General features: G+C 45.3%; 1 protein-coding gene across 1 annotated transcript in view; it reads right to left on the bottom strand.

Annotated features, from left to right (window-relative positions):
* The window catches only part of LOC122562928, an 83543-nt gene that overhangs the window by 5750 nt on the left and 54857 nt on the right, over positions 1–22936 (bottom strand). Inside the window, exons 9-11 of the mRNA XM_043716229.1 lie at positions 21497–21820; positions 15021–15081; positions 1695–1801 (exon numbers count right to left, since the gene is read on the bottom strand). Of these exons, the coding sequence (XP_043572164.1) occupies positions 1695–1801; positions 15021–15081; positions 21497–21820 (492 nt within the window). The remainder of the gene's footprint in view (positions 1–1694; positions 1802–15020; positions 15082–21496; positions 21821–22936) is intronic.

Raw genomic sequence — 22936 nt, 5'->3', positions numbered from 1 at the left:
CCAAATGAAAAGATATAAAAGATTATATAAATAATCTGAGTTAAAAATCACACAACACCAGGTTATAGTCCAACAGGTTTAATTGGAAGCACACTAGCTTTCGGAGCGAAGCTCCTTCGTCAGGCGGTTGAGGAGGACACAATTCTAAGGCACAGAATTTATAGCCTTACAATTGTGTCCTCCACAACCACCTGATGAAGGAGCGGCGCTCCGAAAGCTAGTGTGCTTCCAATTAAACCTGTTGGACTATAACCTGGTGTTGTGTGATTTTTAACTTTGTACACCCCAGTCCAACACCGACATCTCCAATTCATAAATAATCTGAAACCACTTCATTTGGCAGAACTTATCTGTCAAACTATTGATTGCAGTGAGATTTGAACACATGGCACTGATTTCACTGATTTAGTTAATAAAACATTGAAACATAGTCTGTAACGACTAAACACTGTATTTAAATTTCATTCTTATCATCATATTTAGGTTTCCACCCACATCTGTTTGGAAGATGATATTTACACCAGCTCTTTGCATACTTGCTTCCTGTATTTGCTGCATTGTACATTGTTCTTTATCTGAGGCTTTATTTAAATCTATGGGGTCAAGGCATATTTTCATTCATTGTTCAGCTTTACTGTGACTGCCCTAAAGATTCCTGCAGGTGTCAGCTGTGGCTCATTTGGTAACACTCTGTGGCAGTAGGTTGTAGGTTCAAGTCCCACTTTATAAAGTCAAACACAAAGGCCTTGTCTGATACTCCAATACACCACTGAGGCAGGGGCTCATCGTTTAATATTTGCATTGTGGATGAGATGACAGACTGAGGCCGCCGTCTGCCTTTTTGGCTCACTGATTCCCAAGGTGAGTGTGTGACTGTTTCCCAGCGTCCCACCAAATAACTTACCCTCAACCTACTTCACTGAAGATGGTTTTGTTTTGGAGCTTGTTACATTTTCTACGTTTGTGACAATTGGCTGCAAAGCACTTTGGAATGTGCAGGAGTAAATGGTGCTATATAAATGTGAGTCAAGAGTGTGTTGCTGGAAAAGCACAGCAGGTCAGGCAGCATCCAAGGAGCAGAAGAATCAATGTTTCAGGCATAAGCACTTCATCAGGAATTGGCTGAACTCCAGCACCACACTCTTGACTCTGATCTCCAGCATCTGCAGTCCTCACTTTCTCTTATATGAATGTGAGTTTTTTCTTTTCCTTTGCACCTGGTATTGGCGTTAATCTCTGTTCTTTACAGTCATTGACCCTAGCATTTAGGCTGTTCAAGAGCCTGTGACAAACTAGTGGCCATACATTGTTTATTTTACACTTTTACAGCAGACAGAAAAGGCAGACAGCACTTAATGCTGTACTTTGACTTAATGCTGTACTTTGACCTGGAAGGCTGTGTAAAGGCGACCTTAGTAAAATTTGTAACTGTCAATTTGACTGTGAGTTTCCTTTGTGTCAGTGCAGACACCATGGGGGCGAAGAGCTTCGTCTGCATTGCATAATACTACGATTCTAATGCCATTTATCTCAGCAGCCCCATGACCTCGAGATTCCCTCTTTTGACAAAGTTTCAGTCAGTTTAGTGGGACCAGCTCTGAGGAAATGTTTAGCCTCTCTCTCTTTGTCCAATTGGAAGCTGAGAAGCTCGCCTTTCAATGTGAAATTGGAAGGTTCTGAATTCTCTAACTTACCAGCTGCAGTTTTCTTCCTGTATCTTGTGGCATAGATAGTCACAACAAGGGACAGTATAACCACAATTCCGAGTGCAGGTACCACTGTTATGGAAAAATTTGGCGTGCTGTGAAAGAGAACGGTAGAGAGTTTATTTCTCCAAATTGGAGCTCATTTTCTGAGCAGGACCACAGACTTCCTTTTTCAAGACTCCCTTATTTGCAAGACATAATGATACAAGGTTCATTCAGAATGGACTTATGGAGTATGAATCTGAAATGGACTCTTCGAAAACAGAGTTAAAAGATCAGGTGTGGAAAATGAACAGAAACTCTTAGGCTTCAGGACAAAAAAACATGCTTTTGCTAAGGACATTTAAGAAAGCACATTTTCTGGAGTGACAAAGGAGAGAGACTCCGGCCCGTGAAGGAACAGAGTCCTGCCTCAGATCCTTCAGGAGAAAGAGAATTTATATTGCCCTTCATTGAGGAAGCGAAACCCAGACTTGTGCTAAAGGTGTTCGACAGCAGCTCAGTTAAGATTTGTTGGAAGATTTTCAGGAATCGTAGAATCCCTACAGTGTGGAAACAGCCCTTCGGCCCAACAAGTCCACACCAACTCTACGAAGAGTAACACACCCAGACCTATTCCTCTACCCTATATTTATCCTTGAACAATGCACCTAACCTATACATCCCTGAACACTATGGGCAATTTAGTATGGCCAATTCACCTAACCTGCACATCTTTGGATTGTGGGAGGAAACTGGAGCACCCGAAGGAAACCCGTGCAGACACGGTGAGAATGTGCAAACTCCACACAGTCTCCCGAGGCTGACATGGAACCCGGGTCCCTGGCGCTGTGAGGCAGCAGTGCTAACCACTGACCCACTGTGACGCTGATGAAGGTCAGTTCGACAAAGGAATTACGTCACATCCAGAGGGAGGGAAACAGCCAGTTCCACCTCATCAGTCTGTGTTAGTGTAAATCTTCAAAATGAATCGTATTCCAAACACAATATTTTTATTTTCACTTAAACTTTAAAATGTTAGAATTTTCCATCATAGAGAAAAGAAATCAAATAAAGAGTTTATAACTCTCCTCTCCTTCAACGTATTTATAAATGTCAAAATGATCTCTGTTTTGATTTCTGGTAGTATTTTCCACAGTCTCAAAACCCTTGATGTGAAAATACTTCTCCGGTCAGTCAGAAACTCATATTTAATCTTAAACATACCTTTCCTGGTACATGACTCCCACTAAACTCTAAAAGCTCTGTGTCCTTATTTTAATCTTTAAATTATCCCCTAAATTCCCTTGCACAAATTAAAACAGCAGTAAATTTTCATACTTTTATTCACATTTGCATTATGTCACAGCAGACAATGGATTCGATTGGCTTTCCTAGGGAATAAGAAGAGTTGTTCTTATTTAGTTAGAAAATGCCTTTGAAATTAACCAAAGAAGCCTTTAAGTATATCGAACAATTTCCCTGTAGTTATAGATATTCTTAATCAACCTATTTGATCATATGATGAAAACTGAGGATGTGAGAGTGCCAGAACTGAAGGCCTTTTGAGGTCTTATGAGGGTTGTAGGCTTGGACAAGATTATGGAAATAACGACAATGTGGTCAGGAAGTATATGAATTATAAAATGGACAGGTTGCCAGAGGAGGTTAAATCTGATGACAGGTAAATGGGACTTGGTGGAAGCTTGGAGAGAGTCAGAAGTGTTTTATAATCTCAAATTTATTGAAGATGAACAATTGCTGTCCAGCTGTTGAATAATCAGATGAGTAACTGGCTTCAATCAGTAGCCAGTCACCATTCAGGGACAATCCCAGGGTAAGTGGCTGGTATTCATTCTGTTCAGTGCTCAGGGTCAGACATCAACCCTCTTTCTCTGACCACTCCCAGGGTCACACACTGACCCTCACTCTCAGACCATTCCCACTGTCATACACCGACCCTCCCTCTCTGAACATTCCCAAAGCCACACACTGACTCTCATTCTCTGACCACTCCCAGGGTCACACACTGACCCTCACTCTCTGACCATTCCCAGGGTCGCACACTGATCCTCACTCTCTGACCATTCCCAGGGTCACACAGTGACCCTCACTCTCTGACCGTTCCCAGGGTCACATACTGATCCTCACTCTCTGACCATTTCCAAGGTCACACACTGAACCTCACTCTCTGACCATTCCCAGGGTCAGTGACTGACCCTCACTCTCTGACCATTCCCAGGGTCAGTGACCGACCCTCACTCTCTGACCAGTCCCAGGGTCACACACTGATCATCACTCTCTGACCATTCCCAGGGTCACACACTGACCCTCACTCTCTGACCATTACCAGGGTCAGTGACTGATTCTCATTCTCTAACCATTCCCAGCGTCACACACTGACCCTCACTCTCTGACCATTCCCAGGGTCACACACTGGACCTCACTCTCTGACCACTCACAGGGTCAAACAGTGACCCTCACTCTCTGACCATTCCCAGGGTCAGTGACTGACCCTCACTCTCTGACCATTCCCAGTGTCAGTGACCGAACCTCACTCTCTGACAAGTCCCAGGGTCACACACTGACCCTCACTCTCTGACCATTCCCAGGGTCACACAGTGACCCTCACTCTCTGACCATTCCCAGGGTCAGTGACTGACTCTCACTCTCTGACCATTCCCAGGGTCAGTGACTGACCCTCACTCTCTCACATTCCCAGGGTCAGATACTGACCCTCACTCTCTGACCATTCCCAGGTCACACACTGAATCTCACTCTCTGACCATTCCCAGGGTCAGTGAGTGACCCTCAGTCTCTGATCATTCCCAAGGTCACACAATGACCCTCACTGTCTGGCCACTCGCAGGGTCACACACTGAACTTCACTCTCTGACCATTCCCATGGTCACATAAAGACACTCACTCCATGACCATTCCCAAGGTCACACAGTGACCCTCACTCTCTGACCATTCCCAGGGTCACACACTGACCCTCACTCTCTGACCATTCCCACTGTCACACATCGACCCTCACTCTCTGACCATTCCCAGGGTCACATAAAGACACTCACTCTCTGACTATTCCCAGGGTCACATACTGACCCAGAATCTCTGACCATTCCCACTGTCACACATCAAGCCTCACTCTCTCACCATTCCCAGGGTCACACATTGACCCTCACTCTCTGGCCATTCCCAGGGTCAGTGACAGCCCCTCACTCTATGACCATTCCCAGGGTCAGTGACTGACCCTCATTCTCTGACCATTCTCAGGGTCACATACTGACCCTCACTCGCTGACCATTCCCACTGTCACACATTGACCCTCACTCTCGCACCATTCCCAGGGTCACACACTGACCCTCACTCTCTGAACATTCCCAGGGTCAGTGACTGACCCTCACTCTCTGACCATTCCCACTGTCACACACTGACCCTCACTCTCTGACCATTCCCAGGGTCACATACTGACACGCATTCTCTGAGCATTTCCAACGTAACACACTGACCCTCACTCTCTGACCATTCCCGGGTCACACACTGACCCTCATTTTTTGACCATTTCCAGGGTCACATAATGATCCTCACTCTCTGACCATTCCCATGATCACAAACTGACCCTCACTGTCTGACCACTCCCAGGGTCACACACTGAACCTCACTCTCTGACCATTCCCACTGTCACACACGGACCCTCACTCTCTGACCATTCACAGGGTCAGTGACTGACCCTCACTGTCTGACCATTCCCAGGGTCTCACACTGACTCTCACTCTCTGACCATTCCCAGAGTCAGTGACTGACCCTCACTCTCTGACCACTCCCAAGGTCACACACTGAACCTCACTCTCTGACCATATCCACTGTCACACACCGACCCTTACTCTCTGACCATTCCCAGGGTCACATACTGACACTCACTCGCTGACCATTCCCAGGGTCACACACTGACCCTCATTGTCTGAGCATTTCCACCGTAACACACTGACCCTCACTCTCTGACCATTTCCAGGGTCACATAATGACCCTCGCTCTCTGACCATTCCCATGGTCACACACTGACCCTCACTGTCTGACCACTCCCACTGTCACACACCGACCCTCACTCACTCACCATTCCCAGGGTCGCACACTGACCCTCATTCTCTGATTATTTCCACCGTAACACACTGACCCTCACTCTCTGACCATTTCCAGAGTCACACACTGACCCTCACTCTCTGAACATTCTCAGAGTCACACACTGACCATCACTCTCTGAATAGTCCCAGGGTCACACACTGGCGCTCACTCTCTGACCATTCCCAGGGTCACACACTGAACCTCATTCTCTGACCATTCCCACTGTCAGACACCGACCCTCACTCTCTGGCCATTCCCAGGGTCAGTGACTGACCCTCACTCTCTGACCATTTCCAGGGTCACACACTTACCATCACTCTCTGACCATTCCCAGGGTCACACACCAACCCTCATTCTCTGACCATTCCCAGGGTCACACACTGATCCTCACTCTCTCACCATTCCCATGATCAGTGACTGACTCTCACTCTCTGACCATTCCTAGGGTCATACACTGAACCTCACTGTCTGACCGTTCCCAGGGTCACACACTGGACCTCACTCTCTGACCATTCCCAGGGTCTGTGACTGACCCTCACTCTCTGATAATTCCCAGGGTCACATACTGACCCTCACTCTTTGACCACTCCGAGGGTCACACCCCAAACCTCACTCTATGACCATATCCACTGTCACACACCGACCCTCACTCTCTGACCATTCCCAGGGTCACATACTGACACTCACTCGCTGACCATTCCCAGGGTCTCATACTGGCCCTCATTCGCTGAGCATTTCCACCGTAACACACTGACCCTCACTCTCTGACCATTCCCAGGGTCACACACTGACCCTCACTCTCTGACCATTCCCGGGTCACACACTGACCCTCATTTTCTGGCCATTTCCAGGGTCACATAATGACCCTCACTCTCTGACCATTCCCATGGTCACACACTGACCCTCAATGTCTGACCTCTCCCAGGGTCACACACTGAACCTCACTCTTTGATCATTCCCACTGTCACACACCGACCCTCACTCACTCACCATTCCCAGGGTCACACACTGACCCTCACTCTCTGACCATTCCCAGGGTCACACACTGACCCTCACTCTCTGACAACTCTCACAGTCACACGCTGACCATCACTCTCTGAATAGTCCCAGGGTCACACACCGGCCCTCACTTTCTGACCATTCCCAGGGTCACACACTGAACCTCATTCTCTGACCATTTCCAGCATCACACACTGACCCTCATTCTCTGGCCATTCCCAGGGTCAGTGACTGACCCTCCCTCTCTGACCATTCCCAGGGTCAGTGACTGACCCTCACTCTCTGACTATTCCCAGGGTCACACGCAGACCCTTACTCTCTGACCATTCCCAGGGTCAGTGACTGACCCTCACTTACTGACCATTCCCACTGTCACACACCGACCCTCGCTCTCTGACCATTCCCAGGTCACACACTGACTCTCACTCTCTGTACATTCCCAAGGTCAGTGACTGACACTCACTCTCTGATCATTCCCAGGGTCACACACTGACCCTCACTCTCTGACCACTCCCAAGGTCACACACTGACACTCACTCTCTGACCACTCCCAAGGTCACACACTGACACTCACTCTCTGACCACTCACAGGGTCACGCACTGAACCACACTGACTGACCATTTCCAGGGTAGGTGACTGACCGTCACTCTCTGACCATTCCCAGGTTTACACACTGCCCCTCACTCTCTCACCATTCCCAGGGTCAGTGAGTGACCCTCACCATCTGACCATTCACAGTGTCAGTGACTGACCCTCACTCTCTGACCATTCCCAGGGTCACACACTGACTCTCATTCTCTGAACATTCCCAGGGTCACACACTGACACTCACTGTCTCACCATTCCCAGGATCAGTGACTGACCCTCACTCTCTGACCATTCACAGGGTCACACACTTACCATCACTCTCTGACCATTCCCAGGGTCACACACTGACCCTCACTCTCTGACCATTACCAGGGTCAGTGACTGACTCTCATTCTCTAACCATTCCCAGGGTCACACACTGACCCTCACTCTCTGACCATTCCCAGGGTCACACACTGGACCTCACTCTCTGACCATTCCCAGAGTCACACACTGGACCTCACTCTCTGACCATTCCCACCATCACACACTGACTCTCACCTTCTGATCATTCCCAGGGTCATACACTGACCCTCACTCTCTGACCACTCCCAAGGTCACACACTGACACTCACTCTCTGACCACTCACAGGGTCACGCACTGAACCACACTGACTGACCATTTCCAAGGTAGGTGACTGACCGTCACTCTCTGACCATTCCCAGGTTTACACACTGCCCCTCACTCTCTCACCATTCCCAGGGTCAGTGACTGACTCTCATTCTCTGACCATTCCCACCATCACACACTGACCCTCACTCTCTGACCATTCCCAGGGTCAGTGACCAACCCTCACTCGCTGACCATTCCCAGGGTCACACACTGACTCTCATTCTCTGACCATTCACAGGGTCACACACTGACTCTCACTCTCTGACCATTCCCTGGGTCAGTGACTAACCCTCACTCACTGAACATTCCCAGGGTCACACACTGACACTCACTGTCTCACCATTCCCAGGATCAGTGACCGACCCTCACTCTCTGACCATTCACAGGGTCACACACTTACCATCACTCTCTGACCATTCCCAGGGTCACACACTGACCCTCACTCTCTGACCATTACCAGGGTCACACACTTACCATCACTCTCTGACCATTCCCAGGGTCGGTCACTGACCCTCACTCTCTGACCATTACCAGGGTCAGTGACTGACTTTCATTCTCTAACCATTCCCAGGGTCACACACTGACCCTCACTCTCTGACTATTCCCAGGGTCACACACTGGACCTCACTCTCTGACCATTCCCAGGGTCAGTGGCTGAACCTCACTCTCTGACCATTCCCAGGGTCAGTGACTGACCTTCACTCTCTCACCATTCCCAGGGTCAGTGACTGACCCTCACTCTCTGACCATTACTAGGGTTAATTACTGACGCTCACACTCTGACCATTCCCAGGGTCAGTGGCTGACCCTCACTCTCTGACCATTCCAACCATCACACACTGACTCTCACCCTCTGACCATTCCCCAGGTCACACAGTGACCCTCACTCTGACCATTTCCAGAGTCACACACTGACCCTCACTCTCTGATAATTCCCAGGGTCACACACTGATCCTCACTCTCTGACCATTCCCAGGTTGACACACTGACCCTCACTCTCTGACCATTCCCAGGTTCAGTGACTGACCCTCACTCTCTGACCGTTCACAGGGTCAATTACTGACCCTCACTCTCTGACCATTCCCAGTATCAGTGACTGAAACTCACTCTCTGACCATTCACAGGATCAGTGACTGAACTTCATTCTCTGATCATTCCCAGGGTGACACACTGACCCTCACTCTCTGACCATTTACAGGGTCAGTGACTGACCTTCACTCTCTAACCATTCCCAGTGTCACTCACTGACCCTCACTCTCTGACCATTACCAGCGTCACAAACTGATCCTCACTCTCTGACCATTCCCAGGGTCAGTGACTGACCCTCACTCTCTGACCATTCCCAGGGTCAGTGACCGACCCTCACTCTCTGATCATTCCCAGGGTCACACACTGACCCTCACTCTCTGACCATTCCCAGGGTCACACAGTGACCTTCCCTCTCTGACCATTCCCAGGGTCATACACTGACCCTCACTCTCTGACCATTCCCAGGGTCAGTGTCTGACCCTCACTCTCTGACCATTCCCAGGGTCACACACTGACCCTCACTTTCTGATAATTCCCAGGGTCAGTGACCGATCCTCACTCTCTGACCATTCCCAGGGTCACACACTGACCCTCACTCTCTGACCATTACCAGGGTCAGTGACTGACTCTCATTCTCTAACCATTCACAGCGTCAGACACTGAACTTCACTCTCTGACCATTCCCAGGGTCACACACTGACCTTCACTCTCTGACCATTCCCAGAGTCACACACTTACCATCACTCTCTGACCATTCCCAGGGTCACACACTGACCCTTGCTCTCTGACCATTACAAGGGTCAGTGACTGACTCTCATTCTCTAACCATTCCCAGCGTCACACACTGAACCTCACTCTCTGACCATACCCACTGTCACACACCGACCCTCTCTCTCTGACTATTTCCAGGGTCAGATACTGACACTCACTCTCTGGCCATTCCCAGGATTACAAACTGACCCTCATTCTCTGCGCATCTCCACCGTAACACACTGACCCACACTCCCTGACCATTCCCATGGTCACACACTGACCCTCACTGTCTGACCACTCCCAGGGTCACACACTGAACCTCACTCTTTGACCATTCCCACTGTCACACACTGAACCTCACTCTCTGACCATTCCCAGGGGCACACACTGACCCTCATTCTCTGATCATTTCCACCGTAACACACTGACCCTCACTCTCTGACCATTCCCAGCGTCAGTGACTAACCCTTGGGATGGAGCAAGAGAAAGCAGGTACTGCAAGCATTAGCCCACAATGAATTAGTCTTCCTAAATCTCCTGACTCCATTCTTCAGCAGACCAGAAAGAAATCATATGCATGCAACGTTTGAAGTCTTGATCTTGGGAAAAGCAAGTGATATGGAGACCTCAGGCTGTTAAGACGTAAATGCATCTACCTTGTCTCGTCAAATCTTTTATGGAATCATAGAGTCATGCAGCATGGAAACAGTTACGTTCGTCCAACTCGTCCCTGCTGACCAGACAACCCAATCTGATCATTTGCTAGATTGTGGCCCATATCCCTCTAAACCCTTCCTATTCATGTAGCCATTCAGATGCCTTTAAATATTGTACTTGTACCAGCCTCCACCACTCTCTCTGGTAGCTTGTTCCATATACGCACCACCTTCTGCATGAAAAAGTTGCCCCTCAGGTCCTTTTTAAATCTTTCCCTTCTCATATTAAACCTATGCCCTCTTGTTTTTTTTCTCCTGCCCTGGGAAAAAAGTCCTTGTCTATTCACCCTGTCCATACCCTCATGAGCTGCCAGAGGAAGTGGTGGAAGCTGGTACAATCGCAACATTTACAAGGCATCTGGATTGGTATATGAATAGGAAGGGTTTGGAGGGATATGGGCTGGGTGCTGGCAGGTGGGACTAGATTGGATTGGGATATCTGGGTCAGCATGGATGGGTTGGACCGAAGGGTCTGTGTCCGTGCTATACATTTCTATGGCTCTATGACTCTAAGGTCATCCCTCAGTCTTCAATGCTCCAGGAAAATCACCCTAGCCAATTCAGCTGCTTCCTATAACTCAAACCCTTCAAACCCGGCAACATCCTTGTAAATCGTTTGTGCACCCTCTCAAGTCTAATAACATCTTTTACTCTAGAAGGGCAACCAGAATTGTATGCAATTTTCCCAAAGCAGCTTCACCAATGTCCTGTACAGCTGCAACATGACATCCCAACTCCTAAACTCAGTCTTCTGACCATTGAAGGAAAGTGTGTCAAACACCTTCTTCACACCCTATTTACCTGCAACTCACTTTCAAGGATCTATGCACCTGCACCCCTAGGCCTCCTTATTCAGCAGGGCCCTACCATTAACTTTATAAGTCCTGCCTTGGTTTGCCTTACTAAAGTGTAGCACCTTGCATTTATTTAAATTAATCTCTGTCGGCCACTCTCTGGCTCATATGATCAAGGTCCAGTCGTACTTTGAGGTAATCTTCTTTGTTGTCAACAATGCCACTTAATATGGTGTCATTTGCAAACTTAGTAACCATGTTCATATATTCACACCCCATTTTCTCATCCAAATTATTTATATAAATGATGAAAAGCCCACTGATTCTTGTGGCACACTGCTGGTTACAGGCCTCCAGTTTGAAAAACAATCCTTTACCACCACCTGCTGTCTCCTACCTTCAAGTAAATTTTGATTTAATTGCCTCGCTCCCCTGGATCCCATGTGATCTAACCTTACTAACTAGTCTACCATGTGGACCCTTGTCAGTCACTTTGCTGAAGTCCATATAGACTATGTCTAGCACTCTGCCTTCATCAATTTCTTTGTTACCTCTTCAAAAAACTCAATCAATTTAATGAGACATGATTCCCCACACACAAAGATATGATGACTATCCCTAATTAGCCCTTGCCTTTCCAAATGCATGTAAATCCTATCCTTTAGAATCTCCTTCAACAACTCCTTCAACAACACTAACATAAAGCTCACTGGCCTATATTTCTCTGGCTTTTCCTTCCAGCCTTTCTTATATAATGGCATAATGTTAGCCAATCTCCATTCTTCTGGCATGTCACCTGTGGCTATCGGTGATACAAATATCTCAGCAAGGGGCCCAGCAATCACTTCCGTAGCTTCTCATAAAGTTCTGGGAAACATCTGATCAGGACCCAGGGATATTCTTGAATGAACGCCTGTTGTGTATAAGTGAGAGAATGGGTTTTTTTTTTGCAGATATATTCAGCTGCTGAAGAATAAACATTTATCTTTTTCAAAACTTACAAGAAAACCTGTGACAGTTTTTGATGGCTACAGCACTCAGGGTAAAACAAACACAAGTTTTGTTTTAAAATGCATCTGTCTTCATCAGTTGAGAAGTGGCAATGGGGGGACCAGCCCAACTGCCTCTCCCCTCTTGTTAAAAAAAAGTCCTTTATAATTGTTCAATAACATTATCTTTGAGGAGTGGTAGATGGAGTTTAATTTAGATAAATGCGAGAACCTGCATTTTGGGAAAGCAAATCTTGGTGGGACTTATACACTTAATGGTAAGGTCCTAGGGAGTGTTGCTGAACAAAGAGACCTTGGAGTGCAGGCTTATAGCTCCTTGAAAGTAGAGTCACAAGTAGATAGGATAGTGAAGAAGGTGTTTGGTATGCTTTCCTGTATTGATTAGAGTATTGAGTACAGAAGTTGGGAGGTCATATTGTGGTTGTACAGGACATTGGTTGGCCCACTTTTGGAATATTGTGTGCAATTCTGGTCTCCTTCCTATCGGAAGGATGCTATGAAATTGAAAGGGTTCAGAAAAGAATTACAAGGATGTTGCCAGAGTTGGAGTATTTTAGCTATAGGGAGAGGCTGAACATGCTGGGAGTGTTTTCCCCGGAGTGTTGGAGGCTGAGAGGTGACCTTATAAAGGGTTATAAAATCATGAGGGGCATGGATAGGATAAATAAACAAGGCTTTTTCCCTGGGATGGGGGAGTCCAGAACTAGAGGGCATAGGATTAGGGTGAGAAGGGAAAGATATAAAAGGGACCTAAGGAGCAACTTTTTCACATAGACGGTGGTGCGCTTGTGGAATGGGCTGCCAGAGGAAGTGTTGGAGGCTGGTACAATTGCAACATTTAAAAGGCTTCTGGACGGGTATATGAATAGGAAGGGTTTAGAAGGATATGGGCTGGGTGCTGGCAGGTGGGACTAGATTGGGTTGGGATATCTGGTCAGCATGGACAATTTGGACTGAAGGGTTTGTTTCTGTGCTGTACACCTCTATGACTCTATTTTCCATTGAGTTGGTTAAAAAGGGAGCCAATTTCCCCTGCTTGAAGCATAACCAACAGCTAATTTTTAAATGGGGATTCTGGAATCTTTAGCTTTGAAAAAAAAGTTAAAGTCCATCACTCGCAGATGAAGATCAAACTTTTGGCTGCACCTCTATGACATTCCATGCGTTAAGTGCCAATTGGAGAAATATTTGTAAAAAGCGGAACTTGTTATTGTGGTGTATAATGGTACTGACGCAGACTTAAAACCCGTGTCTGCGTGGGTTTCCTCCGGGTGCTCCGGTTTCCTCCCACAGTCACAAAGATGTGCAGGGTCAGGTGAATTGGCCATGCTAAATTGCCCGTAGTGTTAGGTAACGGGTAAATGTAGGGGTATGGGTGGGTTTCGCTTCGGCGGGTCGGTGTGGACTTGTTGGGCCGAAGGGCCTGTTTCCACACTGTAACGTAATCTAATCTAATCTAATCTAAAACCCTTAGGCTTCTTCATCAGTTACCTAGGATAACATTTCAAAAGTTTATCTGATTTGAAAAGGAAGGTAAGGGTCAGATTTATGTTGACAGCGGGGTGCAAAGGAAAATCTGCGGTTACAAAGTTGTCTCTTTCAAACCACAATCTGAAAATAGACTTCAGTGTTACAGTTTCAACCTAGCGGAAGCCACAGCATATTAAATCATCAAAAGGAAATTAACATTGGGGAAACCGCTGAATATTTGAGTATGCGAGGCTTGAAGCAAAACCTACCAACTTAGTTACTTTACAAAGTTTTTCCATGGCAGATAGGGTGGATGTTGAAAAAGTTTTTCCCCTGGTTGGTGGGTCTAAAACTAGGGGGCATAATCTCAGGATAACAAATAGGCCATTTGAGACTGACAAGAGGAGGAATTTTTTCCACTTTGAGGGCACTAAATCTTTGGAATCCTCAACTTTGAAGAGTAGGGAAAATCAATCATTGAGAAAGTTCAAGATAAAAGGCAATGAGTTTTTGGAAAATCATGACATGAAGGGATATGGAGATAATGCATGAAAGGAGAGTTGTGATAGATGACCAGCTATGATCTAATTGAAAGGTGGAGGAGGCTTGGCAGATTGAATGGACTCCTCCTGATGTTGTGTTATCAACTTAGATTGTGCATTGTAAGACAGCAGGATACTGAACAAACGCAGTGTATTACAATGGCAGATCCTCGTCAAAACTAAATCCTGTTAGTTTTGCAGTACTTATTGCCCGTCTCCCCTGCCAATTCCGGCATTCCTCAATCCCATTTCTGCTCTATTTTGAGGGTCAAGATTAGAGTGGTGCTGGAAAAGCACAGCTGATCAGGCAACATCCGAGGAGCAGGAAAATCGAGGTTTTGTGCTAAAGCCCTTCATCAGGCTTTTGCCAAAAACATCTATTTTCCTGTTCCTCGGATGCTGCCTGACCTGCTGTGCTTTTCCAGCACCACTTTAACCTTGCCTCTAATCTCCAGCATCTGCAGTACACACTTCTGCTCTGTTTTGAGGGTGTCAAGAGGCATTTTCTGTGAAGATCTAACCAATGTGAAAAAGGAATAGCTAGTTATTGCATTTATGTTAGAACAGCATAACATCAGTATAGAATATCAAAGCTCTTCTGTAAATATTGAAACAATATTAACTTTATTCACTTATTTATTGATTCATAAAGATACCTTTCATTTTTGAAGCCCATTCCTATCTGAGATTCTTCAGGCAGTGCTGTTGTTGTAAGAGCTGTAAAAACAGTAACAGATAATAACAGTGGAATAGCAGATCTCCAGCTACAGATTTCCCATACACAACATCTAGTCCAAATGCGAGATGATGCATTTAGGCAAGTCTAATTATAGAGCGAATTATACAATGAATGGAAGAGCCTTGGGAAAAGTTGATGAGCAGAGAGATCTGGAAGTGCAGGTCCATTGTACCCTGAAGGTTGCTGCACAGGTGGATAGAGTGGTCAAGAAGGCATATAGTATGTTTGCCTTCATCGGACGGGGTATTGAGTATAAGAGCTGGCAGGTCATGTTAAAATTGTACAAGACATTGGTTCGGCCGCATTTAGAATACTGTGTACAGTTCTGGTCGCCACATTACCAAAAGGATGTGGATGCTTTGGAGCGGGTGCAGAGAAGGTTTACGAGGATGTTGCTTGGTATGGAAGGTGCTAGCAATGACGAGAGGTTGAGTAGATTCGGTTTATTTTCACTAGAAAAAAGGAGATTGAGGGCAGACCTGATTGAGGTTTACAAAGTCATAAAGGGTATAGACAGGGTGGATAGAGACAAGCCTTTTCCCAGGGTAAGGATTCAATAACGAGAGGTCATACTTTCACGGTGATAGATGGAAGGTTTAAGGGGGATACACGCGGCAAGTACTTCACACAGAGGGTGGTGGGCATTTGGAATGCATTGCCAGCAGAGGTGGTAGACGCTCCGTCCCCTTCCTGGACCTCTCTATCTCCATTAATGACGACCGACTTGACACTGACATTTTTTACAAACCCACTGACTCCTACAGCTACCTGGATTACATCTCTTCCCACACTACCTCCTGCAAAAATGCCATCCTGTATTCCCAATTCCTCTGCCTCCGCCATATCTGCTCCCAGGAGGACCAGTTCCACCACAGAACACACCAGATGGCCTCCTTCTTTAGAGACCCTTCCCACATGGTTAAAGATGCCCTCCAATGCATCTCGTCCACATCCCGCACCTCCGCCCTCAGACCCCACCCCTCCAACAGTAACAAGGACAGAACACCCCTGGTGCTTACCTTCCACGCTACCAACCTTCGCATAAACCAAATCATCCGTCGACATTTCCGCCACCTCCAAACAGACCCCAGCACCAGGGATATATTTCCCTCCCCACCCCTTTCCGCCTTCCGCAAAAACCATTCCCTCCGTGCCTACCTGGTCAGGTCCACGCCCCCCTACAACCCACCCTCCCATCCTGCACTTTCCCCTGCCACTGCAGGAACTGTAAAACCTGCGCCCACACCTCCTCCCTCACCTCTATCCAAGGCCCTAAAGGAGCCTTCCACATCCATCAAAGTTTTACCTGCACATCCACTAATATCATTTATTGTATCCGTTGCTCCCGATGCGGTCTCATCTACACCGGGGAGACTGGGCGCCTCCTAGCAGAGCGCCTTAGGGAACATCCCAGAGACACCCGCATCAATCAACCAAATCGCCCAGTGGCTCAACATTTCAACTCCCCCTCCCACTCTACCGAGGATATGGAGGTGCTGGGCCTACTCCACCGACGCTCCCTCACCACCAGACGCCTGGAAGCTCAGCACTGTCCCCATGACTTGTCCGGACTTGTCCTACCTGCCTATCTCCTTTTCCACCTATCCACTCCACCCTCTCCTCCCTGACCTATCACCTTTATCCCCTCCCCCACTCACCTATTGTACTCTATGCTACTTTCTCCCCACCCCCACCCTCCTCTAGCTTAATTCTCCACGCTTCAGACTCTCTGCCTTTATTCCAGATGAAGGGCTTTTGCCCGAAACGTCGATTTCGCTGCTCCTTGGATGCTGCCTGAACTGCTGTGCTCTTCCAGCACCACTAATCCAGAATCATTTAAGATGCGTCTGGACAGATGCATGAGTAGATGGGGAGCAGAGGGATACAATGCTTAGGAATTGACCAACAGATTTAGACAGTAACATTTGGATCGGCCCAGGCTTGGAGGGCTGAAGGGCCTGTTCGTGGGCTGTAAATTTTCTTTGTTGTTTGTTCCAATCCAGTGGGTACCTGAGCTTTGTATTTGAAAGAACCGTGATCCCCCATTACCCACTGTTGTTTAATCTAACAACAAGTAGCAGGCAGAAGGGAATTAACTTGTTGGATGCCTATTGTTTTTTGAAGTCTGGAAGAAGGATTATACCTGAAACGTCGACTCCTCCACTTCCTGATGCTGCCTGGATTGTTGTGTTCTTCCGGTCTCCTGCTTGTCTACCTTGGGTTCCAGCATCTACAGATTTTTGTCTCTATTGTTTTTCAGAGCCTGTTGTTTAGTTTTTGTGAATTCTGACTATTCTAGCAACTGTACTTGGTCTACCCAGTAGTGTCCTCTCTCCAAATTGAGGTATCAGTGCCCTGTTAGTTGACTTCCTGTGGGGCCCTCATGTTTGGTATCAAGTCAAGTTGCCATAGTCCTGCCTGACTGGAGGGATGGTCTTTCATTACAGAGAGAGACAGAGACAACTGATGGTGATTTAAACTGAGGCCTCAGGCGAGGGGAAAGGTTCAAAAGTAGAGACCGTCGTGGCAATCATCTCAACTGGTGTTTGGCAATCATCTCAACTGAACCCAAACAGTTGGCATTACAGTGCTTCTCAAACCAACTGTCCAGCCAGCTGAGTTAAACCAAGGGGTATATGGTGTCTGTGGTTTTTTCATTCATTTTCTTATCTAAGTGAGACTACCATCTGAACCATTTTTGTGAAGCGCGTGGATTGACTGAAATTAGGTCGATGATCATTCTGAGTGCTTATTGTATTTCATTGCTTTTATACTTTGATAAGATCAAATTAGATTGCCTCCTATTTACGCGCTATCGCAGCTCAGATTCTGATATTAAATTATTGCTCGTTATATATCTGTTTCTATTTCCTGAGTCAAATAGTGTGGCACTGGAAAATCACAGCAGGTCAGGCAGCATCCAAGGAGCAAGAGAGTTGATGTTTCAAGGATAAGCCATTCATTAGGAATGTGCCTGACGAAGGATTTATGTCTGCAGTGTTGACTTTCCTGAACCTCGGATGCTGTCTGACTTGCTGTGCTTTTCCAGTGCCACACTTTTTTGACTCTGATCACCAGCATCTGCAGTCCTCACTTTCTCCTATTTCTATTTCCTGTCATATTGCAAAATCACTAAAACCAGTGCTTTGTCCTCTTTGGTATGTCAATTATAACCAGCTGGAATTTTTATGACAGCCTGCTAGCATAGTGATTCACAGGGATGCTCCTCAGATTATGAGACATTCCAAGTTTGTCTTCTCTAGTGGATGATTTCTCCCTGTGTTTGTACATTTTATTTATTAACTAAAAGCAAAAAATAAAATTGGGTGGAGCAAATATTCATTTTTATTCATTCTTTCTCAGGATATGGGTGTTATGGTTGTCCATCCTTAATTGTTCTTGAGAAGGTGGTGGTTAAGCCCACATTTCTCAAAAAGGAGAATACGGCTTTTCAAAATCATTTTTGTTTTGATGGTGGGATCACCAGCAAGAAGTTTGGAAAAATAATGTTGTTCATACTTGATTTGGTTTGCAGCAATGTTGTGCCTGCATTTGATTTAGATTGAATTTTACTTTTACTCTATAGTCTTCAGGATAACTGAAGAAACCATGTCTGATGTACACTTCAGTGGATCCTTCAAATAACAAACAGTTGAAAAGTGTCAGCGACAAATGCGAATGGTGCCAAATTAATTAACAATTTAGCTGTAAATCATTGCAGATTTGATTGTGATGACTCCCTGTGCAGAATTCATGCTAAATTACATTAAAGCCATAAGGATCTGACAATGCCTACATCCTCATGTCAGTTATACATTATCATACACCTGATCGTAATGACAAAATAGATAAGATTGTTAGCTTGAACTTTAAAGGAAATTAATTCAATTTAAGTATTAAACCTTCAGCTAAAAAAAATCCCCAGTCTGTTCTATACTTAACATAAATATTTACTCAATTCAAATTTTTCTTTCAAACTACAAAGGTGTTTTATCAAATAAAAGTGGAGAAAGTATTTCCATTTGTGGAAAAGTCCACAAATAAGGGCCATTAATCTAAGGTCGTCAGAAAAAAATGCAATAAAGTATTTAGGAGAAACATCATTAGTCAGACATTGTCACTCTGCATCCCACTCTGCTACACTTCTGGCATGGGTGAAGAACCCAGCGATATTAGATACTAAATATGAGACAAGTGTATTAGTAAAATTCACACCAAATGACATTGATTACAAACTAACTAGAGTACTGATCATTTTGCCATTTTAAAGTAATTTTGAGGAGGATAAGTTAAGGAAATGAGATTGTCCAAAATTGCAATTAAGCCAGTCTGCGAAGTAAAGTCATCTGCCAGATTGTTTACATCAGCAGAGACACTTCTAACTACAGCGAGGTATTGTAGAAATAAATACTTCTCCTCTTGTCAAGTATCTTCGTGTCAAACATTCAGCACATGAAACAGGGTAAGCAATGTTCCCATTTGTCCTAACAGGTTATCTGAACAGTGGCCTTAAAAGAACATCTCTCAGGCAATTGTGCTTCATTCCTTCCTAAAATCTGAGAGCTATACCCACGCCATCTTTGGCAATGGTGTCCTCAACTGCCAAGAGCTTACCCTCTACAATCCTACCCTTAAAACCTTCCACTTTTCTCTCTCCCTTGCAGATGCTCCTTCAAATCTGCCTCTGATCAAACCTGTAGCCACTTGTTGTAATATATAACTTGGTGACAAAGTCTGCTTCTACTTTAGTTGTGTCGACATTACACTCCAGCATCTGTATGCTGCCAACATTTATATGGTTACGCTCCTCTGTACAACCTTGGGACATTTTTTCTATCTTTAAGATAATCAATTTTTGTGGTACTGGAGAGGTGCTCATGTAGTGCCAATATTGCTGGATTAATAATCCAGACACCAAGCCTGATATGCCGGAGACATAGCTTCACAATCCCACAACGGCAAGAATTGAAATCTGAAATCTTTACAGTCTTCATTTTCACTTGTGCGATGTGGAGGTTGCTGGCTGGCCAGTATTTATTGCCCTAAGCCTCTTGAGCAGGTAGTGTGAGCTGCTACTTTTAACCGCGACAATCCATGTGCTGTAAATTGACCCACAATGCCAGGAGGAAAGGAACTCCAGGATTTGACCCAGTGACACCGAAGGAATGAGGATGTAATTCCAAGTCAGGATGATAGCATAATGGTAGCCTTGTTGTAAAAACCCATCACTAATATCCCTTTAGGCAAGAAATCTGCTCTCCTTACTTGGTCTGGTCTACCTATGTGTCCAGACCTACAATGAAATGATTGACTCTTAACTGAAAACACACACCATCCTGACTTGAAACTATATCACAATTCCTTCACTGTCACTGGATCAAACCTTTGAAATTCCTTCTCCAATGGCACTGTGTGTGTACCTATACCATTCGGATTGTCACATTACAGGGAAGTGTCTCACTACCAGCTTCGCAAGGGCAATGTGAGATGGGAAATAAATACTCACCTTGCTGTCAAAGCTTATAAACTATTAATAAAGAAATAAATGAGTTTGGCTTTTTGTTCTCCTTTTGAACTTTGGTGCCACTGGGGCACTTTCCTCATCGGTCATTGCGTTATAAGACTCAAATTGCATCAACAGCTAGTCTCTGTGGAGATATAGCTCATGTAATGTTTGGGAAGCTATTTTACGCATTCCGGACACACCCTGCCTAGATTTTGCTGATAAGAAAAGCATTATCGGGTCCAAGGCTTGGGGTAGGGAGAAGAACATTGGCCTCTTTCTCTGCTTCTACGTCATGCCTGACTCACTAGACAGAACATGGTGTTTGCTCGTGACTGAGACAGAGCCCAGTAGATCCATTTTCTGGCACAAAATCTCAACAGATTAATTACAAACAAATAATATCTGTTCCAACCATTATTCTCAGCAGAATATCTAGTACTTTACATATGTAGAAACTGCTTTCCTAGAGTGTTGGAGGCTGAGCGGTGACCTTATAGAGGTTTATAAAATTATGAGGGGTACAGATAGGGTAAACAGACAAGGTCTTTTCCCTGGGGTGGGAGTCCAGAACGAGAGGGCATAGCTTCAGGGTGAGAGGAGAAAGATATAAAAGGGACTTCAGTGGCACCCTTTTCAAGCAGAGGGTGGTACGTGTATGGAATGAGCTGCCAGAGGATGTGGTGGAGGCTGGGACAATTCCAACATTTAATAGGCATCTGGATGGGTATATGAATAGAAAGGGTTTAGAGGGATATGGGCCAAATACTGGCAAATGGAACTAGATCAGGTTAGGATTTCTGATCGGCATGGATGAGTTGGACCGAAGGGTCTGTTTCCGTGCTGTACATCTCTTTGACTCTATAAGAAGAATTCAACATGTATCTTACGTTCAAAAATGTTCAGTTGTAAAGGATCCATTCTGTCATATCCAAACATTGTGATTCCACACCAGTAGAGTCCCTCATCCTCCATCGTTAATTGGGTAATGGTCACTGCAAACACTCCACTGTTCTGGTTATCCACAGCTGATATCCTTCCACTGCTGTTTGCATTCTGTTTTTGAGTTCTAGCTATCACAATACACGATTTCCTCTCTGAACCCTTACACAGGTATTTTCCATGGCTCTTGTAATATGGCACTTGATACTGGCATTCAACAGTGACACCATCTCCTAAAGTTCCATACACTTGTCTTAGCCCAGTCAATCCAGCTGCAAGAATAAAGAACAATATATAACCACTTAACATCAAGCAGAATACATGTTAGTAAAACAGTGACAAGTATTGCAGAATCTAGGAAATTTATAGCACAGGAAGTGAATAATATAGCCAATCATTCCCATATTGGTTATCTGAAGGTAATTATTCCCGTCATTCATTCCTTTTGTTCCACCAATGATTAAAATTATTTTTTTCCAAGATTGTTCAAGTTCTTATTGGCTTTACCAGTTAAACAAAAATCTTATGCACAGTATTAAATAATTTATTTTGCTTCTGGTCAAAACAGTTCACTTCTTTCCTAAAATAGAAAATCCTGGAAATGCTCAGCAGATGACAGTATATGCAAATATCAAGTTAGTTATTTTTTTTTCTTTCTTTTTTTTCCTTTTTTTTTCTTGTATGATGTTCAAACTGAACACTGGAATTACAGACAGACTGACACAAGAGGGCACTGTGCCCAAGTCTGGTGTCAGCTGAATCCCATCGCAGACTGGAACACAACATTGATGGAATACAGGAGCCAGTCAATAAACAACAGTAAGATGGCATCTCAAAGCAGAAAGGTTTGTTAATCCGTTGTCTGTATTTAAATCCTCTGTTTAATCCGTTTTCTCCTGTTTATTTTTTATTTTATTTTTTTTCCCTTTTTTTTCTGTTTAATTTTTTTTCTTTTTTTTTCTTTTTTACTTTTTTTTAACCCTCACACTACCACCTAAGTGCGGTATCAAGTTAGTTATTATGGCGATTGGAACCAGGTGGATCTCATTGGGGTTGATTGGGGTTGTTAACCTGGGCCAATCAGGGAGCACTGAGTGACTGATATAAGCAGGAGATTCAGAGTTTTGGGGACTGACTCTATGTTGGTTGGGCTACAGTCAGTATGTTACTGTTGGTTTTGGCTTCCTTTTTTCTGGGGTGGAAATCTGGTTCCTGAACTGGCTGAATTATTTAGCCAGTTTGTTAACTGGCATTCCTTTTAGTGAGGACTGATTTGTTAAACTCCTGATGCACATAATGTGTTTCAGGTGTAACTCAGTTCTCATTAGGGGGTTGTTGTTTCACTGGTTGGTTACAGCCTGTGTGTTACGCTCTCCTCTTTCTGAGAA

The sequence above is a fragment of the Chiloscyllium plagiosum genome, chromosome 26, assembly GCF_004010195.1.
Source record: "Chiloscyllium plagiosum isolate BGI_BamShark_2017 chromosome 26, ASM401019v2, whole genome shotgun sequence".
In the NCBI taxonomy this organism is placed as follows: Eukaryota; Metazoa; Chordata; class Chondrichthyes; order Orectolobiformes; family Hemiscylliidae; genus Chiloscyllium; species Chiloscyllium plagiosum.
This window is presented reverse-complemented; position numbering and strand designations above follow the sequence as displayed.